The following is a 22,930-nucleotide window of genomic DNA, read 5'->3' as shown; positions in this document are numbered from 1 at the left end:
TTAGGGGAAGCACAAATTGTGCCTGTCTCGATTGACCCCATCGAGAGGTAGGGGTAGTTGACCCCTTCTCACCAGCCCCTTCAAGAAGGGTGATTAGGGAACACTGTAGGAGTTTGTGCTCCCGTTATCAGCAATCCTCTTCTGAGAAAACTAGACTAGAATAAAGTAGGATTATTAACCCCTTCTTAGTGTCCTTCCTGTCTGATCAGATCAAGAGTGAATCTGTGCTAGCAGCCCTCCTGTGTACTGTGTTTATCTGTCTTACACTAGGTCACCAGCATTAGTAAACATTCAGGGACTACCTTACATTAGTAGAAAGTGATTGGAAGCAGCTGGTTCAAAGCTGATAGCTAAACTACTGCCAGCTGGTGTCAATATGATTTATTAAGCCCCCACCCTATATCAGGCATGAGAGGGTTGGTGGAAACAGAGCTGACTTTAGTACTAGGAAGATCCAGGTTCAAGTCTGGCTTCTGACATCTGAGTGTGTGGCCAGCTGAGTCACTCACCTGTCATTGCTCTGGACAAGTATAAGCCTATAAATTATAGAGAAGGTGCCAACCAGTGTTGATAGGATCTGTTTCCTTACCACAGGGTTCCTGATAGCATCATTTCTCAAAGTATAATCTTAGCATCCCTGGGGATTCCCAAGAAAGTTTCATGTCGTGAGAATAATACTAAGACCTTTTAGCTTCTTAAATAGTAAATATCAATAACTATAAATATATACACATGTATTCTAATAAATGAAAGCTTTTTGGAAGATCTTCAATAATTTAAAGACTGTAATGGAGTCTACAGACCAAAAAAGTTTGAGAACTACTACCTAGAACAATTAAATCACAAGTACACAGTAAGCACTGGGGATACAAAGACAACGATGAACAAATTTTATTGATTAAAAACCAATTTTATTAATAAAACTAATTTTATTTATTAAAATTTTAAATAGTCCCTCCCCTCAAGGAATTTACATTCTATAGAGTGTGGACATTTTCAGCAAAGATTATAGCAATAATAAATGAGATAACATAAACTGCTTTCCAAATCTTAAAGCTCTAAATAACTCCTAACTAGTATTTTTTAACAACTCACATTTGTCCCGTACTTTGGGCTTCCCAGAGAAGATCTCCCATAACAAGTGTATGTGTCTCTGACACAAAAACTATGACACGAGTCATGTGTCTAGTACTGGGCCTGGCCCTTGCTCCTAGGGAGCTCCTGGCCTTTTGTGGTTGTATTACCCAATTTACTGAAACTAATCACTTATACAAGGGAAAAATAAGGTGAGGGTGGTAAGAGATTCAGAGGGAGGTGAGCCTAGAATCATATGAGAAAGATTCATTTGGAAATCTGTATCTATATATAATTGAAGTTATACGTGTATACATACATAAATATATGTTATATGTGTGTATATAACATATACATATAACATAGGTGACCCTAGAATCATATGAGAAAGATCCATTTAGAAATCTTTATATATAATTGAAGTTATATGTAGATATACACATACCCATATGTTATATGTATGCATATAACATACACATATGTGTACATGTATATTAATTTCTAAAATCCTCTTTCTTGTATGATTCTCTATATATGTATATCTAAAGTCCTTGCCCCTGACTGGGAATAGGTTTCAGGATTCCTCTTTCCAGGGCCCCTGACCTGGATGACTGAGGCTAAAAGTTCTGATGCCAAGGACAAACGGCTAGCTCATGTCCAGAGTCAGGTTACCCCTGGGGACCTAGATGTACCATAAGAAGGGTGGGATGGCGATGTGGGTTACATACTTTTCTTTCTGGACACAGCTATAGCAGGATCTTTTGGGAATGAGAAAGACTGTTCATATTCGAAGAGTAGGACATGCTATAATTAAATTAGTCAAGGCCCTCTAAGGCTTGGAGGTTTCAAACTGAAGGGACAAGACTCACTGAGTAGATTTGAGCTGTCTTGGAAAAAATATCTCGTCATTGGGAGAAGACTGGCAAAGGAGCTACTTTCTTAGATCTGATCTGCTAGACCTAGGCTCACCTAGCTGAGAGTATATCAGGTAACCTTTAAAATTGTCACTTGCCTAATCTTGTTCAGATAGGGGTTAGACTAGCTGGCTCCTAAGGTCCCCTGTGACTCTGAGATTATGTGATCCTAACATTAAATATAGGTGACCTGTCTTCTGGAATTTATGAAGATTTAGCTTTACTGACTCTGTATTTTGCCTAACTCTGGTCCATCAACAGGAACTGTGTTGGCATGCCCATCTCTCTCTTACCCCCCATTCCCCCAGGCAAATACCTATGTGGAACAAAATAGCTAAGCTATAAAATCTCAATCTCCAGACATATTTCTATGCACTCCCCTACTCCTACCCCTACCCCTACACCCCCCCCCCCCTCACACCACCACCACCACCACCACCACCTACACCCATACCCACACACAAATCTTGGTTATAATGTCACAACTCTGAACCTTTTATCCGATTCCACTTACAACATTCCTGTGATAATTCCATATTGTTAGGATATCCATGAACTGTGTCAAAGATACTGGCCCATCCACTATTGTCTCCTATAAAAGAGTAATGAACCCTTATATTAACTTTCTAGTAGAACTGATATCCAATTATAAAACAGAAATAAGTATGAATATTACATTAAAACTGGTAATGAAGTGAGTTAAATGATTTTTAAAAATAAAATTCTTTTAATTAAAGTGTACAGTCAGGTAGAGAGGAACCAGGAGTTAGGAAAACGTTAAATGGGCTAATTGTTACTATCTATATTTGAAAAATATGCAGATAAGTCCTTCTACAAGTCACTTCATTTCTGTTTGTCTCAGTTTCTTTAACTACAATGTTGTGCTTGAGTTGTTTCAGCCATTTCTGACTCTTTGTGACCCTATTTGGGGTTTTCTTGCCAAGGATACTGGAGTGGTTTGCCATTTTCTTCTCTACCTCATTTTACAGATGGGGAAACTGAGACAGTCAAGGTTAAGTGACTTGTTCAGGGTAACATATCTGAACTCATGAAGATGTCTTCCTAACTCCAGGTCTGGAATTCTATCCATTGTAACACCTAGCTTGCCCTGTTTGCCTTAGTTCCTTTAATTGCAAAAGGAGTATCATAGCAATCACAGGGTTGTTGTAAAGTATTTAGCATACCACCTGGTACGTGGTAGGTGCTATACAAATGCTAATTATCTTTCTGCTTCCACTAGAGTCCAGTGTGCCTAGTGCTGGACTATATGCATGTCTTTTGCACAAAGGTTGATACAGCTATATTCTAGAAGGTACTCCCCCGAAACCAAGGCTTGGTGGCTGGTTTATGATTCTTTTTAGCTAAAGCAACTCAGAAAGACTTGTTTACTAAGGCATAGCAGGGATATTTGTGCCAGTGGAAGAAATGCCTTTATGGATACAAACATATATTCTCAACTTAGTGCAATATATGCAAACCTGTCAATGTATATCATATATATCAATCATAGATAATTATAGGTAGCCTTCCACAACCTGTTCTTTATTACCATTTCTTGACAGCAAATATTTTGATGTTCCATCTTAAACTTGAGACCTACCTTCCTCTCTTCCCCTCTCCCCATTAAATTATAGTCTAGGAAAGCAAGACCTTTCACATGAAACTGAAAATACAGCTGGAAACATCCAAACTATGTGTTCCAGCTTCCTAAAACTCAGTTTTATCAGACGTATGTTTTCCCCAAGTAATACTCATGAGAACAGCCAATAAAAATTTGTAAAGATGATATTTTATATACCAAAGCTGATCTAATATTAATTGAGGGTAAAAATTCATGCCTAATATATCAGGGGCGCTGTGGATAGAATGAATAGCTAGCATTTGAATAAATAAATAAATGAGTTAATTTAAAAAGCATTTATTAAGTGCTTACTATATGCCAAATATTGTGTTAAGTGTAGGGATATAAATTCAAAAGGCAAGACATCACCTGTTCTCAAAAAACTTACTTTCTAATAATGAAAGATAACATATATAGTGGTGTGTTGGCCAAGGTTAGGATAACAAGCCATATTTAATGTCTTTGAACATCACTTCTTATTATAATACATTTGTTGTTGTTTAGTCAGTTAGTCATTTCTATCTCTTCTTGACCTCATTTGGAGTTAGATACTGGAATGGTTTGCCATTTCCTTCTCCAGCTCATTTTACAGATGAGGAAACTGAGACAAACAGGGTTAAGTGACTTGCTAGTTAGTTAGGTTAAGTCACGCAACTAGTAAAGTGTCTAAAGCCAGATTTGAACTTGAGTCCTCCTGACTCCAGGGCAGGCATTATTCACTGCACCACCTAGCTGCCTAATTATAATAACACATTTTAAAATAAAAAACATAATGCATCATAATACATGCACACTTTTAAAATAAAAAAAATTATAAAATGTATACGTAATTATACCCCTGCTTCCTGCAAACTGGATACATAAAGACACCAGTTTTCACCACCAACCAATTAAGGGGTCACTGTTGTAATAGGGAGTTCTCATTTTCCAAAGAGATTCCTTCCATGATATCTAGTACTCTCCTTCTTGCCCATTTAATATGTTCCAATTCACTCATGGTTTTCCAATAGCACCTCAAGTGAGGTATACCTATATTGTTAGGTGACAGATACTCACCACAGTTTTCTTCATCGGCTCCATTTCCACAGTCGTTCACACCATCACAATGAAAAGCCCGAGGTAAGCATTTTGTAAGATTTCCACAGGGGAAAAATCCCTTTTGGCACAAAGGGCTAGCTGAGCTGCCTTCAGTCAGTGTGAACTCTGCAGATAGATTAAAAAACAAAAGACAAATGAACCATGAGACTAAATTACAGAATTGAAACACATAAGGCTTAGGAAAACAGTGTGTCTTCAGAGAAACAAGAGTGCGTCTTCATTTGCTTGGACTTGATTCTAGTGAGAGTTTTTATCCATCAACGTTGCATTTAGAAAAAAAAATCACATTACAAAGGGGATTCAGAGCATTGACAAGGCCATAGGAGAAAGGGAAACCATAACCTGCTTTTCTAGCCAGGAATGCTGAAGGAGGTCTGACCCCTGTACTTCAAGAAAGACCTCAACCTCTCTAGTGAATGAACCAAAAAAGATTCCAAGCCCTAAAACGATCCAAAGGATGGATGTCTTTGTAAGAACAAACAAAAACCAGGACTCTATTCTGTTTATAAAATTATCAAGGATATGAACAAGGTAATCACAAATTTGTTTACTCAACCCCAGAGTTCTAAGACAAAATTTCAAGTTTGAGAGAAATTAATTTCAGAGTGAATAAAAGAAAGCACTGTTTTACCCAGTGGATTATACACTTATGGAAGTTACTGTTTTAAGAAGCAGTTTAATTAAAAAGTCAAGATAGCTTCAGAAAGGAGATAAAGTGGGGGGCGGATCCAAGATGGCAGAGTAAAAGCAGGGACTTGCTTGAGCTCTTCTCCCAAACCCTTCCAAATACCTGTAAAAAAAAAAAATGACTCTAAACAAATTCTGGAGCTACAGAACCCGCAAAAATGACAGAGTGAGACAAATCTCCAGTCCAAGACAGCCAGGAAGGGGATATTGCACCGGACTGGGAGTGGAGCACAGTCTGGTGTGGGCTGTGTCAGCACAGACAAGGCCAGAGCAGGCCTTGGGGGACTGAATCACTGGCAGCTGTGGTGGTCTCCAGACTTCTCAACCCACAAACACCAAAGACAACATAGAACACAAGTGGGGAAACTATGCGGGACCTGGGTGAGGCAAAAGCGTGGTCCAGCTAGGGTCCTGCCCCAGCCTTGGGGGTGGTGGAGGTGGCAGCAGCAGTGGCTGCTTCTGGAGCTCTGGGCCTACATATGGTGAGGGATCAAGCAGCTGATACAAAACCTCTGAAGCCTGGGACAGTACAACCACCCCTACCCCCACCCCCACTGGAAGCAGAGTCCTCTCTTGACAAAGAATTATAAAGTCAAGTATTTGGCTGGGAAGCTGAGAAAACAGCATAAAAAAGCTCAGACTATAGAATCTTACTTTGGTGACACTTTGAAGACTCATCTTCCTAAGTTCAAATCTGACCTCAGACACCTACTGGCTGGGTGACCCTGGACAAATCACGTAACCTTGTTTGTCTCAGTTTCCTCATCTGCAAAATGAGTTGGAGAAAGAAATGGCAAACCACTCCAGTATCTTTGTCAAGAAAACCCCGAATGGACTCATGGAGATTTGGACATGACTGAAACAACTGGACAACAACAGCAACTTCCTGACACCAGGACCAGTGCATTATCCACTGAACTTTCAAGATGAACTATGGCATCTTCTTAGTAATCTATCTTAGGTGGTAATATAGTTAATAATAATAACAACAATGACTGGCATTTATATGGTACTTTGAGGTCCATAAAGCATTTGTTTTACATACATAGTCACAATTTTGAGACAGTGCATCTGAGACTGGGTGGCTAGAATATCATGAAATGACATCTCATTTCTTTTTGTTCCTTTTAATGAACATAATCTACTGGGTGCTATATAGACAAATTACCTATCTGTCAGTTCTATTTATTTCATGCTACTAGGCACCTACAGTAATAAAAAGGGGTCCCTAAGAAGGAACTCTTCCTAAGTTACTTTTCTAATGCTGACATTTCCTTCCCAGTGATGAAACCCATTTGGGGCTTCTTTATCTTTGTTTAGCCACTGTATGCAGCCCATTAATTTGTCTACTCTCTTATTATCAAATGGATTTTTTCAAGAGTCCCTTATTACCTAAACCCTGAGTGAAAGCTAATATCTCTTTGTGGAAAGCATATTTTCTGTCTACTCTGTGCACCATCTGTGGATGTCAAGAAAAGCAGTTTTTATTGAAACCCAATGACTTATAAAAGTAGGGGTCTATGGGGGAAAAAAGAGAATGGTGACTCCGATAGCTTCTGCTATAATCCATGTCTGATTATTGCCAAACACGTTGCTGAGGGGAGATTTTTACATTCAGAAGTCTGTCAGTGACATTTGGGTTTCTATCCTACAATTGCTCTCCTGCATTATTCTGTACACATTTGCTGTAAGTGATTTTCCAAGTATTTGATGACAAACTGAAAGCAGCTGGGCTTCTGTCCTAGCACCCTTCATGTTTTCCAGCAACAACTGCCTTAGACTATTGAGAATGAACAGGTGAGAAGAACCTAGAGATTCTAGTTTTAAGAATAGGTAGATTATTTACTGCCTGGGAAGGAAGAGATGATCTTTTTTTTTTTCTGCATGAGTAACATAGGTCTTCCTATATATATGATATGAGAGGACAAGAAAGGGTCTCTTACAAATCCAATATTGTCCTTTCTTGCCTATTATAGGTTTTGAAATTCTGGAGAAAATATCTGAGATCCCTTTCAATTCTAAAGTTTCACGAGTCTATAAAAGGATCTTTCTTACTCTAATACTCCATCACTGATATTCATTCCAACAAATGAGATTTGGACACGACCCCCTTCTACCTCAATATATGATAGGAATGATCTTAATTTTTTAAAATTATCAAGCATTTATTTTCACTCTCTCTCTCCCTCTCTGAAGGGGAAAGAAAGAAAAACAAGAGCCTTGTACCAAATGTGTATGGTAAAGCAAAACAAATTCCTACGTTGGCCATGTCCAAACATATATGTCACAGCCTGTTCTGCAATTTTAATCCATCACTTGTCTGTAAAAGGTGGATATCATGATTTATCATTAGTCCTCTAGACCTGCAGTTTTTTACTGGATTAATTTTTCATTTGAAAAGCTCAGACTATATAATCCCACCCTGGTTCAGTCTGTTGAAAATATGTAGAGAGGATCTGTGCATTAATAAACTCAGCAGGTCTAATTAACAGCAATAGTGGAAATAAAGGATAAAGTAGAGAAGTGAAGCAGAGCCTGGAAATGGGAAAGTCAAGAAGGAAGAAGGAGCAATAGAAGGGCAGTAAAGGCTATTTTAGATGAAGAGGAGACTCCAGGAAGGGAGAAGTAGATGAGGTGGCAGACACCAAGGTAAGGGACAGATGCTGATGATAGGAAAGTCCAATCAGAGTAGAGAGTGGGTTAGATTAAAAGTATATAGGAGGGACTTTGGGAAGTGGAACCATGATAGTGAAGAAGAGAAAGTGCTGAGTCTTCCCAAAGTTCCCCTCTAAACAACTTTAAAATTAATTCCAGAGTGGCAGAGTCCACAAAGGGTCATAGTGAGATTACTTTTAGCCCAAGATAATGTAGAAAGTTGGAAAGAGATATATGACATGGGGGTGGAGGCTGGTCTAGAACAGCATCATTTCTGGTCCCAAGGGATCAGGGACCCTAAGGAGCAGTATCAATTTCAAGTGAACAGAGTAAGGACCAGAGTCAAGAATAGGAGAGGAGTAACTATACTTTTCTCCAGATCACATCGCCTAAGAAATATAAAAAACTTCAAACACTTCAGAACTAGCTCTGAAAATAGCAGTGCAAAATAACTTGAAGCTTGAGAGAGTTCCCTTCCACCCCTCATTCCAGGAACAGAGCTCACATAAAGTTCCAAATCAAGAAATAGGATAGAAAAATGAGTAAATAACAGAAAAAGAACCTGAACATAAAAAGTTACTATGGTGACAGGAAAGATCAAGATACAAACTCAGAAGAAAACAATGAAGTCAAAATAGTTACAAGCAAAGCCTCACAGGAAAAAAAATGCGAATTGGACATAGGCACATTAGAATCCTGGAAGAGCTAAAAATGATTTTCAAAATCAAATAAGATTGGTAGAGGAAGAATTAGGCAAAGAAATGAAAACAAAAGAAGAAAATGATAAAAAGACAGTTAATAGCTTGGTAAAAAAAGCAAAAAACAAAAAAACAAACAAACCCACAAACAGTACTGAATAACATAACATCTTAAACAGAACTGGCCAAATGAAAAAAGAGGTGTAAAAGTTCACTAAAGAAAATAATTTCTTAAAAATTAGAATTGGGCAAGTGGAAGCTAATAACGCCATGAGACATCAAATAAAAAAAAAAAAGAATGAAAAAAAGAAAAAAATGTGAAATATCTCATAGGAAAAGCAACAGACTTGAAAAATAGATCAAGGAGAGATAATTTAAGAATTATTGGATTACCTGTAAGCCATGATCAAAAAAATAGTCTGGTTTCAAGAAATTCTCAAGGAAAATTGCCCAAATATCCTTGAACCAGAGGGTAGAGTAGAAATGAAAAGAATATATAGATCACCACCTGAAAGAGATCCCAAAAATGAAAACTCCCAAGAATACTATAGCAAAATTCCAAAGCTTTCAAGTCAAAGAATATTTCAAGCAGTCATAATCATTCCAATACCATGGAGCCACAGTCAGGATTACACAAGATTTAGCAGCTGCCACATTAAAGGCACAGGGGATTTGGAATGTAATATTCCAGAAGGGAAAAGAGTTAAAATCAAAACCAAGAATAACCTACCAAGTAAAGCTAAATATAATCTTTGGAGAAAAATATTCAATGGAATAGAAGACTTTCAAGCATTCCTGATGAAAAAAACAGAGCTGAATAGAAAATTTGACTTTCTAATACAAGACCCAAAAGAAATACAAAAAGGTAATCATGAAGGGGATATCATTAGGTACGGATAAAGTTAAACTGTTTCTATATGGGAAGATGATATATGTACCTTCTAAGAACTTTGGCATTGTGAGGGCAGTTAAAAGGACTGTACATAGAAGGTGTAGGAGTGAGTCTATTTTGGGATGAGCTTAAATAAATGGTTAGGTGAGAAAGAGGGATCCCCTAGGAGAATGCAGATGAGAGGAAGAATGGGGGAAATTATTACACAATATTGCACAAACAGAGTGGACAGAAAAAAGTGTGTGTGTGTGTGTGTGTGTGTGTGTGTGTGTGTGTGTGTGTGTGTGTGATGGGCAATGCTTGAACCTTGTTCACATTTAAATTTCTTTAAAGAAGGAAAACACACACACACAGACACAGTAATAGAAAGTGATCTTACTCAACAGGGAAGCAGGAAGTGAAAGTCATGAAAGAAAGGGTGTGTGTGACAAAAGGGAGGGCAGGAAGAAAAGGGAGGGCAGATAAAAGAAGGCAAGATCAGAAGCAGTACAGATTTTAGAGAAGGGATAAGATAAAAAAGAGAGAAGGATAAACAAAAAAATAGGGTGGAGGGAAATTCACAGTTAGTAAACATAACTGGGAATGTGAAAATGTGAATGGAATGAACTCACTCAGAAAATGGAAGCAGATAACATAATGCATTAAAAACCAGAATTCAGTACTATCTTGTTTACAGTAAACACACTTGAAACAGAGAGAGAGAGAGACATACACAGCTGAAGTAAGGGACTGTTGCAGTATCTATTATGCTTAAATTAAAGTTAAAAAGGCAAAGGTAGCAATCATGATCTTAGACAAAGCAAAAAACAAAAGTAGACCTAATTAAAAGACATAAATGGAAACTAATCATGCCAAAAAGAAGCATAGACAATGAAGTAAATTTGGTACTAAACATATATGCACCAAATGGTATAGCATTTAAAACTCTTAAAGGAAAAGTTAAAAGAATTACAAGAGAAAATAGACAATAAAACTATACTTGTGGGAGACCTCAACCTTCCTCATTCAGAGCTAGATAAATTTAATTATAAAATAAATTAGAAAAAACTCAGGGAGATGAATGGAATTACATATTTTATACCTCTTGAAATAGAAAGGAGTGTAACTTTTTTTCAGCTGTACATGGCACCTTCAAAAAAATTTGACCATGTACTAAGGCATGAAAACCTCGTAACTAAATGAAGAAAAGCAGAAATATTAAATGAATCCTTTTCAGATCACAATGCAATAACAATTACATTACTAAAGGGCCATGAAAGCATAGGAGAAGTTAATTGGAAACTCAATAATCTAATCCTAAAGAATGAGTGTGTCAAAGAACAAATTATAGAAACAACAATTTCATTAAAGAAAATGACAATAAAGAGACAACATTCCAAAATTTGTGGGATATAGCCAAAGAAGTATTTAGGGAAAAATTTATTTTTCTTAATGTGTACATTAATAAAAGAGAAAAAACACAGATAAATGAATTTGGCATTCAACTAATAAAATTAGAAAAGGAACAAATTAAAAATCTCCCAGTAAACACTGAAATGGAAAAGCCTGATGGTAGATAGTAGACACAGAAAAAGACTTTGCTAAAATACAACACCCATTTAATCCTATTAAAAACACCAGGAACCAATGGAATTGCCTCTCTTAAAATAAGTAATATTTATTTAAAACCAAGAACAAGTGAGCAAGGATGGACATGACCACCACTATTATTCATCATTGTACCAGAAATGCTAGTTACAGCAGTAAGACAAAAAAAGAAATTGAAGGAATAAAAATAGACAACAAGGAAACAAAATTATCACTCTTTGCATATGACATGATGACACACTTAGAAAAACTGTAGAGAACTAACTAAAAAACTAATTGAGAAAATTAACAACTTTGGCAAAATTGGAAGATATAAAATAAACCCACATAGATCATCACTATTTCTATACGTTAACAACCAAGCAGCAAAAGAGTAAAAGGAATATTCCATTTAAAATAACTACAGAAAATGTAATACTTGGAAGCCTACTTTCCAAGACAAACCCAAAGATTATATGAACATAATTATGAAATATTTCACACAAATAAAGACAGAGCCAAACAACTGAAGAAATATTAATTGCTCATGGATAGGATTAGTTAGTAAAATAAAAATGACAATTCTAGCTAACTTAGTTTGCTTATTCACTGCCATATGAATCAAACTACCAAAGAATTATTTTATAGAGCTAGAAAAAAATAACAAAATTTATCTGGAAGAATAAAAGGTTAAGAGTATCAAAGGAATCAGTGAAAAATGTTAAGGAAGGTGGCATAGCAGTTCCAGGTTTCAAAACATATTACAAAGTAATAATCATCAAAAGAACATGGTACTGGCTAAGAAATAGAGTGGTGGATCAATAGAATATACTAGGTATATATACACAATACACAATAATAAGTGACCATAGTAATCTAGTGTTTGATAGACCCAAAGATCCAAGCTTTTGGGATAAGAACTTACCATTTCACAAAAATTGCTGGGAAAACTGGAAAGCAGTGGCAGAAACTAGGCATAGACCAACACCTCACATCATATACACCAAGATAAAGTGAAATGGATAAATGATTTAGACATAAAGAGTCATAGCATATGTGAATTATGGGAGCAAAGAAAAATGAATCTGTCAGTTCTCTGGATAAGGGAAGAATTTATGACTAGATAAGAGAGAGGGTTACAGGAAAATAGATATTTGTATAGATAAAATAAGTCATTTTGATTACATGAAATTAAAGAGCTTTTGTGTAAACAAAACTAATGCAGTCAAAATGAGAAAGAAAAGAGGAAATGAGGAAAAATGTATAGCACATTTCTCTGAGGAAGGTCTCATTTCTCAAATGTGGAGGGAACTGAGACAAATTTATAAAAATAGATATCATTACTCAATTGACAAATGTCAAAGGATGTGAAGAGGTCATTTTCAGAAGAAGAAATCAAAGCTACCAAGTCAATTGAAAAAATGCTCTCAATCAGTACTGCTTAGAAAAATGCAAATTAAAATAACTCTGAGATAGCTCCTCACACGTATCAGATGAATTAACATGACACAAAAGGAAAATGACAAGTGCAGGAGGGGATGTGGAAAAATTGGGGGGGAGGTGGAGCCAAGATGGCAGAGTAATAGCACAGACTTTCTACAGGGCTCTCCCTAAGCCCAGTCAAATACCTGTAAAAAAAAATGACTCTAACCAAATTCTAGAGCTGCAGAACCCACAGAATGATGGAGTGAAGCAAATCTCCAGCCCAAGATAGCCTGGAAGGTCATTGAGAAGTGTCCATCGTGCCACCCTGGAAGCAGAGTACAGTCCAGTATGGACTATACTGGCACAGAGGGAGCTGGCACAGACGCAGGTCTTGGGGGGACTGGATCTCTTGCATTTGTGGCTGTTTCCAGGCTTTATGACCCCAAAATGCTGAGGACAAATTGGAAAGTCAGTGGAAAAAAACTGTGGGACCTGTGTGAGAGAGTGGAATGGTCTGGCCTTGGCCCCAGGGTGGCAGAGGGAGAAGGAGGTGGAGGAATCCTCTGCAGCTGCAGGGGGTTTCTGGAGCTCTAGGACCACAGATTGTGGGTGGTTCAAGTGACTGACAGTACACCCTCCCACACCTACTGGAAGTAGAGTATCTTGACAAAGAGCTCAAAAATCAAGTAAATAGCTGAGGAAATAAGCAAAAACCGGAAAAAGAATCAGATTATTGAATCTTTCTTTGGTGACAAGGAAGACCAAAACATGTAAACAGAAAACAACAAAGTCAAAGTTCTCCATCCAAAACCTCCAAGAAAAATATGAATTGGTCTCAGGCCATGAAAGAGCTTAAAAAGGATGTTGATAATCAAGTAAGAGAAGTAGAGCAAAAATTGGGAAGAGAAATGAGAGTGATGCAAGAAAATCATGATAAATGAGTCAACTGCTTGCTAAAGGAGACCCAAAAAATGCTGAAGAAAATAACGCTTTAAGAAGTAGACTAACCCAAATGACAAAAGAGACCCAAAAAGCCAATGAAGAGAAGAATGCCCTGAAAAGCAGAATTGGCCACATGGAAAAGGAGGTCGAAAAGGAGGTCCAAAAGCTCACTGAAGAAAATAATTCCTTAAATATTAGAATGGAGAAGATGGATGCTAATGACTTTATTACAAAATCAAGAAATTATAAAACAAGGTCAAAGGAATGAAAAAATAGCAGACAATGTGAAATATCTCATTGGAAAAACAACTGATCTGGAAAATAGATCCAGGAGAGACAATTCAAAAATTATTGGACTACCTGAAAGCCGTGATTAAAAAAGAACCTAGACATCATCTTTCAAGAAATTATCAGGGAAAACTGCCTTGATATTCTGGAACCAGAGGGTAAAACAAATATTAAAAGAATCCACTGATTGCCTCTTGAAAGAGATCCCAAAAGGAAAACTAGGAATATTGTAGCCAAATTCCAGAGCTCCCAGATCAAGGTGAAACTATTGTAAGCAGCCAAAAAGAAACAATTCGAGTATTGTGGAAGTACAATCAGGATAACACAAGATCTAGCAGCTTCTTCATTAAGGGATTGAAGGGCCTGGAATATGATATTCCAGAGGTCAAAGGAGCTAGGATTAAAACCAAGAATCACCTACCCAGCAAAACCAAGCATAATAATATTTCAGGTGAAAAAAAATGATCATTCAATGAAATAGAATACTTTCCGTCATTCTTGATGAAAGACCAGAGCTGAATAGAAAATTTGACTTTGGAACACAAGAGTCAAGAGAAGTATGAAAAGGTAAACAAGAAAGAGAAATCCTAAGGGACTTATTAAATTTGAACCATTTTCATTCCTACATGGAAAGATAATATTATAACTTTTGAGACTTTTCTCAGTATTAGGGTAGTTGGAAGGATTATATACATATAGACAGAACCCACAGGTTAAGTTGAATAGGAAGAAATGATATCTAAAGAAATAAAATTAAGGGGTGAAAGAGGAATATATTGGTAGAAGGAGAAAGGGATAAAAAGAATGGGGCAAATTATCTTTCACATAGCGGCAAGAAAACCTTTTTCAATGGAGGGTGGAAGAGGGGGGAAGGTGAAAGGGGAAAGTGAACCTTACTCTCATCACATTTGACTTAAGGAGGGAATATCATGTACATTCAATTTGTTATGAAAATCTATCTTATGCTACAGGAAAGTAGGGAAAAAGGGGATAAACATGGTGTATGTGGGGGGATGATAGAAGGGAAGGCAAATGGGAGAAAGGTTAATTAGAAGTAAATCCCCACATTGAGGAGGAATAGAGTCAAAACAGAAAATAGAATAAATGGGGGAGGGCAGGATAGGATGGAGGGAAATATAGTTAGTCTTTCACAACATGACTTTTGTGGAAGTCTTTTGCATAAGTACACATGTATAAACTATATTGAATTATTTACCTTCATAGTAGAGATGGGTGGGGAGGGAGGAAGGGAGAGAAGTTGGAACTCAAAGTTTTAAAAACTAATGTTAAAAATTGTTTTTACATGCAATTGGGAAATAAGTTATACAGGTAATGGGGTATAGAAATCTATCTTGCCCTACAAGAAAATAGAGGAGATAAGGATAAGGGAAGGGAGGGGTGTGATAGAAGGGAAGACAGATTGGGGAAAGATATAATCAGAATGTGTTCTGTCTTGGCGTGGGCAGAGGGGAGAGATAGGAAGAAAATTTGCAACTCAAAATCTTGTGGAAATGAATGTTGAAAACTAAAAATAAATAAATAAATTAAAAAAGAAAAGAAAAATTGGGACACCAATTCACTGTTAGCAGAGTTGTGAACTAATCCAACCATTCTGGATAATTTGAAACTATGACTGTAATGCTGTGCATACCCTTTGACCCAATAGTCAATATGGTATTTGCTGCCAGACAACTCCAGGAGAAATGCCAAGAGCAGAATAGAGGTCTGTATACCGTGTTTGTAGATCTGACTAAGGTCTTTGATACTGTTAGTTGTGATGGCTTATGGAAAAAATTATGTCAAAATTTGATTGCCCAGCGAAGTTCATCAGTATTGTATGTCAATTTCATGATGGCATGCTTGCCTGGTTTCTGGATTGTGGACAATTCTCTTGTGCCTTGCCTGTCTCCAATGAAGTAAAACAAGGTTGTGTGCTTTCTCCCATGCTTTTCAGCATGATATTTTCAGCCGTGTTGTCAAATGCTTTCAACGAGGATGAAAATGGCATCAAGGTCAGCTACCGTACTAACTGCAAATTCTTCAATTTGAAAAGGCTATAAGCCAAGACCAATGTGGAGGGAGTGTTGGTGTATGATTTTCTGTTTGCAGATGACTGTGCACTCAATGCAGCCTCTGAAGCTGAGATGCAACAAAGTATGGATCTATACTCTGCTGCTTGTGCTAACTTTGGCTTACCAATTAACACCAAGAAAACATAGGAGCTCCATTAACTACCACCACACCACCATATGTGGAACCATTGGTTACAGCAAATGGAGAGGTTTTGAATGCTGTGGATAAGTTCAATTACCTTGGTAGTATACTTTCCAGGAATGCACGCATTGATAATGAGGTTGACTCATGACTTGCCAGAGTTAACTCAGTGTTTGGGAGGCTCTGAAGGAAATTATGGGAGTGAAGAGGTATTAGACTGACTACCAAACTGAAGGACTACAGAGCCAATGTGCTGATCTCATTGTTGTATGCCTGTGAAACATGGACAGTCTACCAGGAAACTGAATCACTTCCATTTGAATTGTCTTAGGAAGATTCTGAGGATCACCTGGCAGGATGAGGTACCAGACACTGAGGTCCTTACTTGAACGAAACTAACGAGCATTCAAACTCTCCTTCAGAGAGTGCAACTCCACTGGACTGTCCATGTTTGAATGCAAAACATGCACTTGTCAAAAGTACTATTTTTTGGAGAACTCACATTGGGCAGACAATCACATGGTGGTCAGAAGAAGTGATACAAGGACACTCTCAAAGTCTCTCAAGAACTTTGGATTTGACTGTGCAACATGGGAGACACTGGCACAGGATCGCTCAGCCTGGCATGCCTACCTCAGAAAGGGTGCTCTATGAGCAAAGCAGAATTGAGACAGCACAAAGGAAATGCAGGATGCACAAATTTGGAGTATTCACCTCAAATATAAAAATGGACTATTTGTGCCTAACCTGTGGTGGAGCATTCTGAGCTCGGATTGGTCTGATCAGCCACAGTTGGACACAATGAAACTTGACTTTATTGTCGTGATGTCATTTTGATCCTCTTCTATAAAGAAGGACAATAACCAACCATCACTCCTATGTCTATATTCCAAAGAAATCATAGAAAAAGAAAAAGGACTTATTTGTACACAAACATTTATAGCAACTCTTTTTGTGGTGGCAAAGAATCGGAAATTGAGAGGAGGCACATCAGTAGGTGAATGACTGAACAAGTTGTGGCATATGTTTGTGATGGAATACTGTTGTTCTATAAAAAATGATGAGGGAAATGGGTTCCTTATAAATTTCCTGGGGAAACTTATATGAACTGATGCAAAGTGAAGTGAGTAGAACCAGGGGAATATTGTACACAGTAATAGTGATATTGTAAGGATGATCTACTGTGAAAGACAACTGCTCTGATAAAGACAATGATCCAAAGAACTCATGATAAAAAAATATTTTTCCTCAAGAGACAGAACTGATGAACTCCCAATGCAAGTTAAAGCATACTTTAAAAAACCTTTTTTAAATTTCTCTGTATTTTATGTTTTCTTTTGCAACATGGCTAATACAGAAATATATTTGGCATGGCTTTACATGTATAATCAAAATAAAAGCACTTGCCATCTCAAGGAGAGGGGAGAGTTGGGTGAAGGGAGAGAATTTGGAACTCAAATTAAAAAAAAAACTGATTGTTAAAAATTCTTTTGCATGTAATTGGGAACTATTTAATGAAATAAAAAAGAAAAAAGAGATTTTTAAAATTTTTATGTGTAATTGGCAAATATTATGTAAAAAAAGTAATTTTTAAAAGTATGTGGGAGATCAAAATAGCATAGAATTAAAGTTGGAGGAGATTTTTGACAGAGAGAAAGCAGTGAACATCAGAGGGAGGAAAGCAGTGGAGATGGTAGGTTGAGAGGGGGAAACCAAGAGGGCAAGGGTGGGGTGGGGAGGGAGGGACAATTGCTGTGATTCTACTGGCAACCAAGAAGGTAGGAAGATGGGGTTTGGGAAGGTACAGAATTGAACAGAAGAGGGGGATAGGAAACCATTTGAATAAGAGGTAAATGGTTAAGTGAGTGGTGTAAACATCAGAAAAATACAGATTAGATAAATGTGTAAACATTAGATAAATTAGATAAAAGAGAAATGAAGCTGCAACTAGAAGGCTAGTTAGGAACAGGTAAGTATAGGAGGAAAGAAAAGCAATATAAAAGGCAAGGGTTAGATATATTATAAACTCAGTGGATCACAACTGTTTTGTAGACTTCAACTGGCATTAAAGTGATTTTTTTTCCCCTAAGCTTAAAATACTAAAAATGCATTGTTATGCGAGTATTAAATTAATTATAGTACTTGTAACCAGTTCTAAAAATCCCAAGTATAATCTTGGGCAAATCACTTAGCTTCTACTTGCCTCAATTTCCTTAACTGTAAAATGGGGATAATAATAGCACCTACCCCCGCCAGGGTTGTAAGGATCAAATTAGATAATATTTATAAAATGCTTAGCATAGTGCTTGGCACACAGTGGGCGCTACATAAATGCTAGCTATTATGTTGTTGTTGTACTTGACTACACGGATCCTTATCACAGACTGAAACGGGGATAATTATTGTTCTACCTGCCTACTCAGAGGAAAGTGCTTGTAAGCTTGAAAGTTTTAGAGAAATAAGAATCATCACCATCATCATAACTGTCATCATCTTTCTCACTAAACACAGACTTTTCCTGTATATTTATTGATTCTGAATAGATGCAGTAACACAAAGCATGGCTTAGGCCAGAAGACAGAGAAGGAAGACCTGGGCTCAAATCCTCCCTCCAACATATGCTGCTTGTGTGAATCTGGATGTCATCTTTCTCTTTTTCTTTCTTTCTCTTTCTTTCTTTCTTTTCTTTTCTCTCTCTCTCTCTCTCTTTCTTCCTTCCTTCCTCCCGCCCTTTCTTCCCTCTTCCCTCCCTTTCTTCCCTCCTCCCTCACTCCCTTTCTTCCTTCCATCCTTCCTTCCTCCCTCCTTTCCTTCTTTCATTCCTTCCTGCTTTTCTTTCTCTCTCTCTTTTCTCCTCCCTCCCTCCTTTTCTTTCTATCTTTTCTGTCTTTCTGTCTCCTTCTTCCTTCCTTCCTTCCTTCCTTCCTTCCTTCCTTCCTTCCTTCCTTCCTTCCTTCCTTCCTTCCTTCCTTCCCTCTACAATCCATATAAGGAATTTAGTATATATCAGAGAGGTAAAAACAAATACTATGTGAGGTTTAAGGGGAAACATGATTACAACGAAGAATTAGAAAAGAGTTGTGGAAGAGGTTAAATATATATTAGCTTGGCAAGGGAGCACACAACCATCTTTCTAGAATTCTAGGTTGTAGAGAGGGTGTTGACCTACACTGATAGAGTTTCCTCCCGCAAGATTTTCCTCTGCCAATGAAATCATAGCTCTAGTCTCTCTTCCTATTCTCACATTTTAATGATTTCTATTTTAATGATGTTCCAGGGAGTGTCCTTGAGCTTCTTTAGTTAAACATTTACAGAACAAATGGACCTAGTCTTTCTTGAGTTTCTCTTTTATATGAACTCAGAATTCTGTATTTTTTCTTCTACATCCTGCCAACAGTTAGGATACAGCTCTGGATTAATCCTTTTATTATCCTCATCACCATTTTCAAGCCATGATGCTTTTAACAGGAAAAAATGGAGCCACTCAACTCTCTAACCAATCAGTTTCAGAGGAAACGAAGTTTAGTTTTACCTGCAAATGTCAAGGCTGACAGCAAAGTTAACCTCTGGGTACATTTGCTGACAAACTTGTTTCTCCTTTCTCTTATTGCTAGAATTTGGATTAATTTACTCATCGTCACACACCAAATGAGCAAAATGACTTGTATGATGTTTACACTTTGGGAATAATGTGAAATGTTTTCAGATAACACGAGTAAAGGCAACACATGCTTGGTAATGTTACCACTTTGATTCTAGCTATCCTCCTAATACTGGACTCCTGACAATTAGCAACAGCTCATAGACCCTCATGGAGACACAAAGGCAGTCTTTTTAGCAATCAATAATGTTGGTTTATTTCCTTTCATTTGCTTAGCTCCCAGCATAATTGATTTTTTTTTCAGCTACTGACAACAGCGTAGCAGTAAGGGTGCGAAATTAAAATACAGTGGGAACATCTTGTCCTCTTGCCATAGGGACCATTGATATTGACATGGTCTCAGTCAAAACTGAGTCCTGCGTGGGCCATTAGGGGGCAGTCAAATACTACTGCCTTTTAAACAGGCTCAGGCCCTGCATTCAGTGACTGGCCACAGTTTCCAGACAAATTGAATTAGTAGCAATGATCCCAAGCAGCATTATTTTTTAAAATATCATCCATTTGCAGTTTTTCAGTGACTTTATGAGCAAGTAAAACAAAATTTAGGTTTCTAGTTGTGGATACTTTCCTCATGTTTATTCTAAATTTTTTTTTAAAATGGGGATTTCATTAAGCAAAATTGGGAATAAGTGATTGCCTGCAGTCACCAAACAGTTCTTTTCAAAGCACTGATTCTTTTGACTTAAATAAGGTGTTTCTTTGAGAACTAATATTATAAACTTCAAACAGCGAATTCTTAGGTCCTTGAGCACCCATGGGTATTTTGCAAGGCAAATAAATCAATCAAACCTTTTACAATCCACAACTTTGTGCTGCATAGACCAGGCCTTAGATACTGAAGCTAAGACAACCCCTACAGTTAACCAATTTAAGAAAGCTTTTCTACTAAGTCCTTATTCTTGAAAAGAGGGAGGAGGCAGCTCAAAAGGAAAAAACAAACAGAGTTATCAATTAAATGTCTAATTTTTGTATCATTTGGAGGTGAAATGATTTAATATCCTAAATATTATGTCTTCATTTGAAAGGTATTAAGATTTAAAATAATATTCCAGTTCTACTGAAATTCAAAATTCAGAAATAAAAATGTGTCAGGAGGAATTTAAAAAACCCTCCTATTTATTTGAATACAAATATGAGCACAAATTTTGACATTTTCTTGTAAAGAAAAACGAGCTGAAGTGTCTTATTTAAATCTCTACCTTTCCCTTCCCCTTTTAGGTATGAATGTTGGGAGGAGAGGAGGTTTGCAAAGTATTTTCGGTAGATGGTAAACCAAATGATGTTTATCTTCATGATACTTTAGTAAAGTCAATTAAATTTATAATTTAAAATCTGAGGCAGTACCACAGTGATCTAGTGAACATGTAGTCAAATGCATATATTGAACATATAAATATATATTATACATGTATTAAATAAATACAGATACAATTTTTCTTTAAAACTATAGATTTCCTTTATGAAGTAACCTGTGAATCTGTGTACAGCCCTTTAAATATGAAACTGTCTAGTCTTTAAGAGTCATCCAAAATTGAATGGCGGTAAGGACATAAACTTTTTTCTATGGGAGATTATATCAGAGGAGTAGACTCCTTCCCTACAAATTTCTTGTGTAATAATTTCATAGATGAGTTGATATATTTTCTCTGCTTAGAGATATACAAAATAGAATTATGTTAAAATTTAATTTCGTTAGATTAAGGTAAAGGAATTACATTTTGAAAGTTCAAAAATGATCCTTTAGGAGTATTTTTCTTTTAAGACTAGATCTTGGCTTAATTTTTTTTTCTTGAAATAGTGTTTTTTTTTTTCTAAACTCATTTCTGAAAAAGACTTTTTCTCTCCTGGTATATCCTAAACTTTATTCTCTAGAAGCTGGTTTGTCAGAGGGCTCTAATAAGCATAACATATTAAAATCCACACATTCAAGCAAATTAACCAGTAATCCTAAGTTTTTATGCCTTTGAATGAACAAGTTATTTATTTACAAAACTATAACCTTCATATTATAAAAAGAAGTCTCTTTTCATTTATTGAGTGTGAAATAGGCTGAATACTGAAAACTTGTTTCTTTCATAATGAAATGTTAGTGCTTTTGAAAGTTACATAGTTTGATTTGTTTAAATGGAAAATTAATTTTTCCACAAACTAAAAAAATGAAATTATCTAAATAAACTTGAATTTGTAGATTTAAATTTATATTTTAAAATAATTCTATTAGTAATGAAAAAATATACTCTAAGATTTGGTGGTAGATTTTGTAGCTTGGAGTTATTGAACAATGAAAAAATACCAAATGAATATTAAAGAAGGTTTATATCTTTGTCATTGAACAAGGTCTAATTTTATGAAACGTACCAAGTCTTAGGTTATTAAACTGTCATACGGTACTTCAGAAGGCGTATCTTAAAAAGAATAAAAAGTGACTTTTCAAAATAGTTGCTTCATTCTGTACTACTGTAAAAATGTTTCACCTTCAACTTTGACTTTTTTCAATGACAATTTTTTTGATGGAATATCTGTTGCATCTAAAAAAAAACCTAGGACAAAACAAATAATAACTAATGGTAATAAAAGTGCAAACTTATTTTCTGCTAGATACAGACTGCTAGAAGTCATTACAAATATACACATATCTATGCATATGCATCTATAAAATAGAATTGAATAGCAGGAATGTTATTTTCTTTCAGAAATTCAAGTTTCTGGAATTCTAGTCATTAAAACTTAAATTAGTAAGAAAGCAGGAGTCTTACCTTTGACATCTAACAAGATGACCACATGGAGCAGAAATAACATTGCAGTCGATTGTAAGCTGCAGAGATGGATAGCAGCTGAATAACAACAATGGGGTAAACCAATTGAGTTATTTTACTTATGCTCCTTATATCTCAGAAAGCAGCCCTGATGTAGGGAACCCCAGGGTTGCCTCCTATGTTTCTGAGCATGCTCATAGCTAGAAACTCACTGGCACCAAGGGAGATGGTCTCTTGTCACATAGCAGCTTTCTATCAAATTTTAAACTGTAATAGTCTCATTTGATATCTGTTGGCAGCACTATATCCAGAGATTTAACAAAAAGATTTTGACATGGTTTAAGGAGAGAGACTTTTCTTCATTTTATTACTATAATCATTCTTCACCATCATCATCATCATCATCATCATTAGTAGTAGTAGTACTAATAGTAGTAAA

At 36.5% G+C, this 22,930-nt stretch overlaps 1 protein-coding gene across 1 annotated transcript in view; it reads right to left on the bottom strand.

The window, feature by feature from the left end:
- The window catches only part of RXFP2 (relaxin family peptide receptor 2), an 82,062-nt gene extending 59,441 nt beyond the window's left edge, over positions 1 to 22,621 (bottom strand). Inside the window, 3 exon segments of the mRNA XM_072611861.1 lie at positions 2,503 to 2,580; positions 4,666 to 4,812; positions 22,492 to 22,621. Coding sequence (XP_072467962.1) covers positions 2,503 to 2,580; positions 4,666 to 4,812; positions 22,492 to 22,534 — 268 coding nt within the window. The 5' untranslated portion in view covers positions 22,535 to 22,621.
- Between the last annotated feature and the right edge of the window lie 309 nt (positions 22,622 to 22,930).

The sequence above is a fragment of the Notamacropus eugenii genome, chromosome 5, assembly GCF_028372415.1.
Source record: "Notamacropus eugenii isolate mMacEug1 chromosome 5, mMacEug1.pri_v2, whole genome shotgun sequence".
Taxonomy (NCBI): Eukaryota; Metazoa; Chordata; class Mammalia; order Diprotodontia; family Macropodidae; genus Notamacropus; species Notamacropus eugenii.
This window is presented reverse-complemented; position numbering and strand designations above follow the sequence as displayed.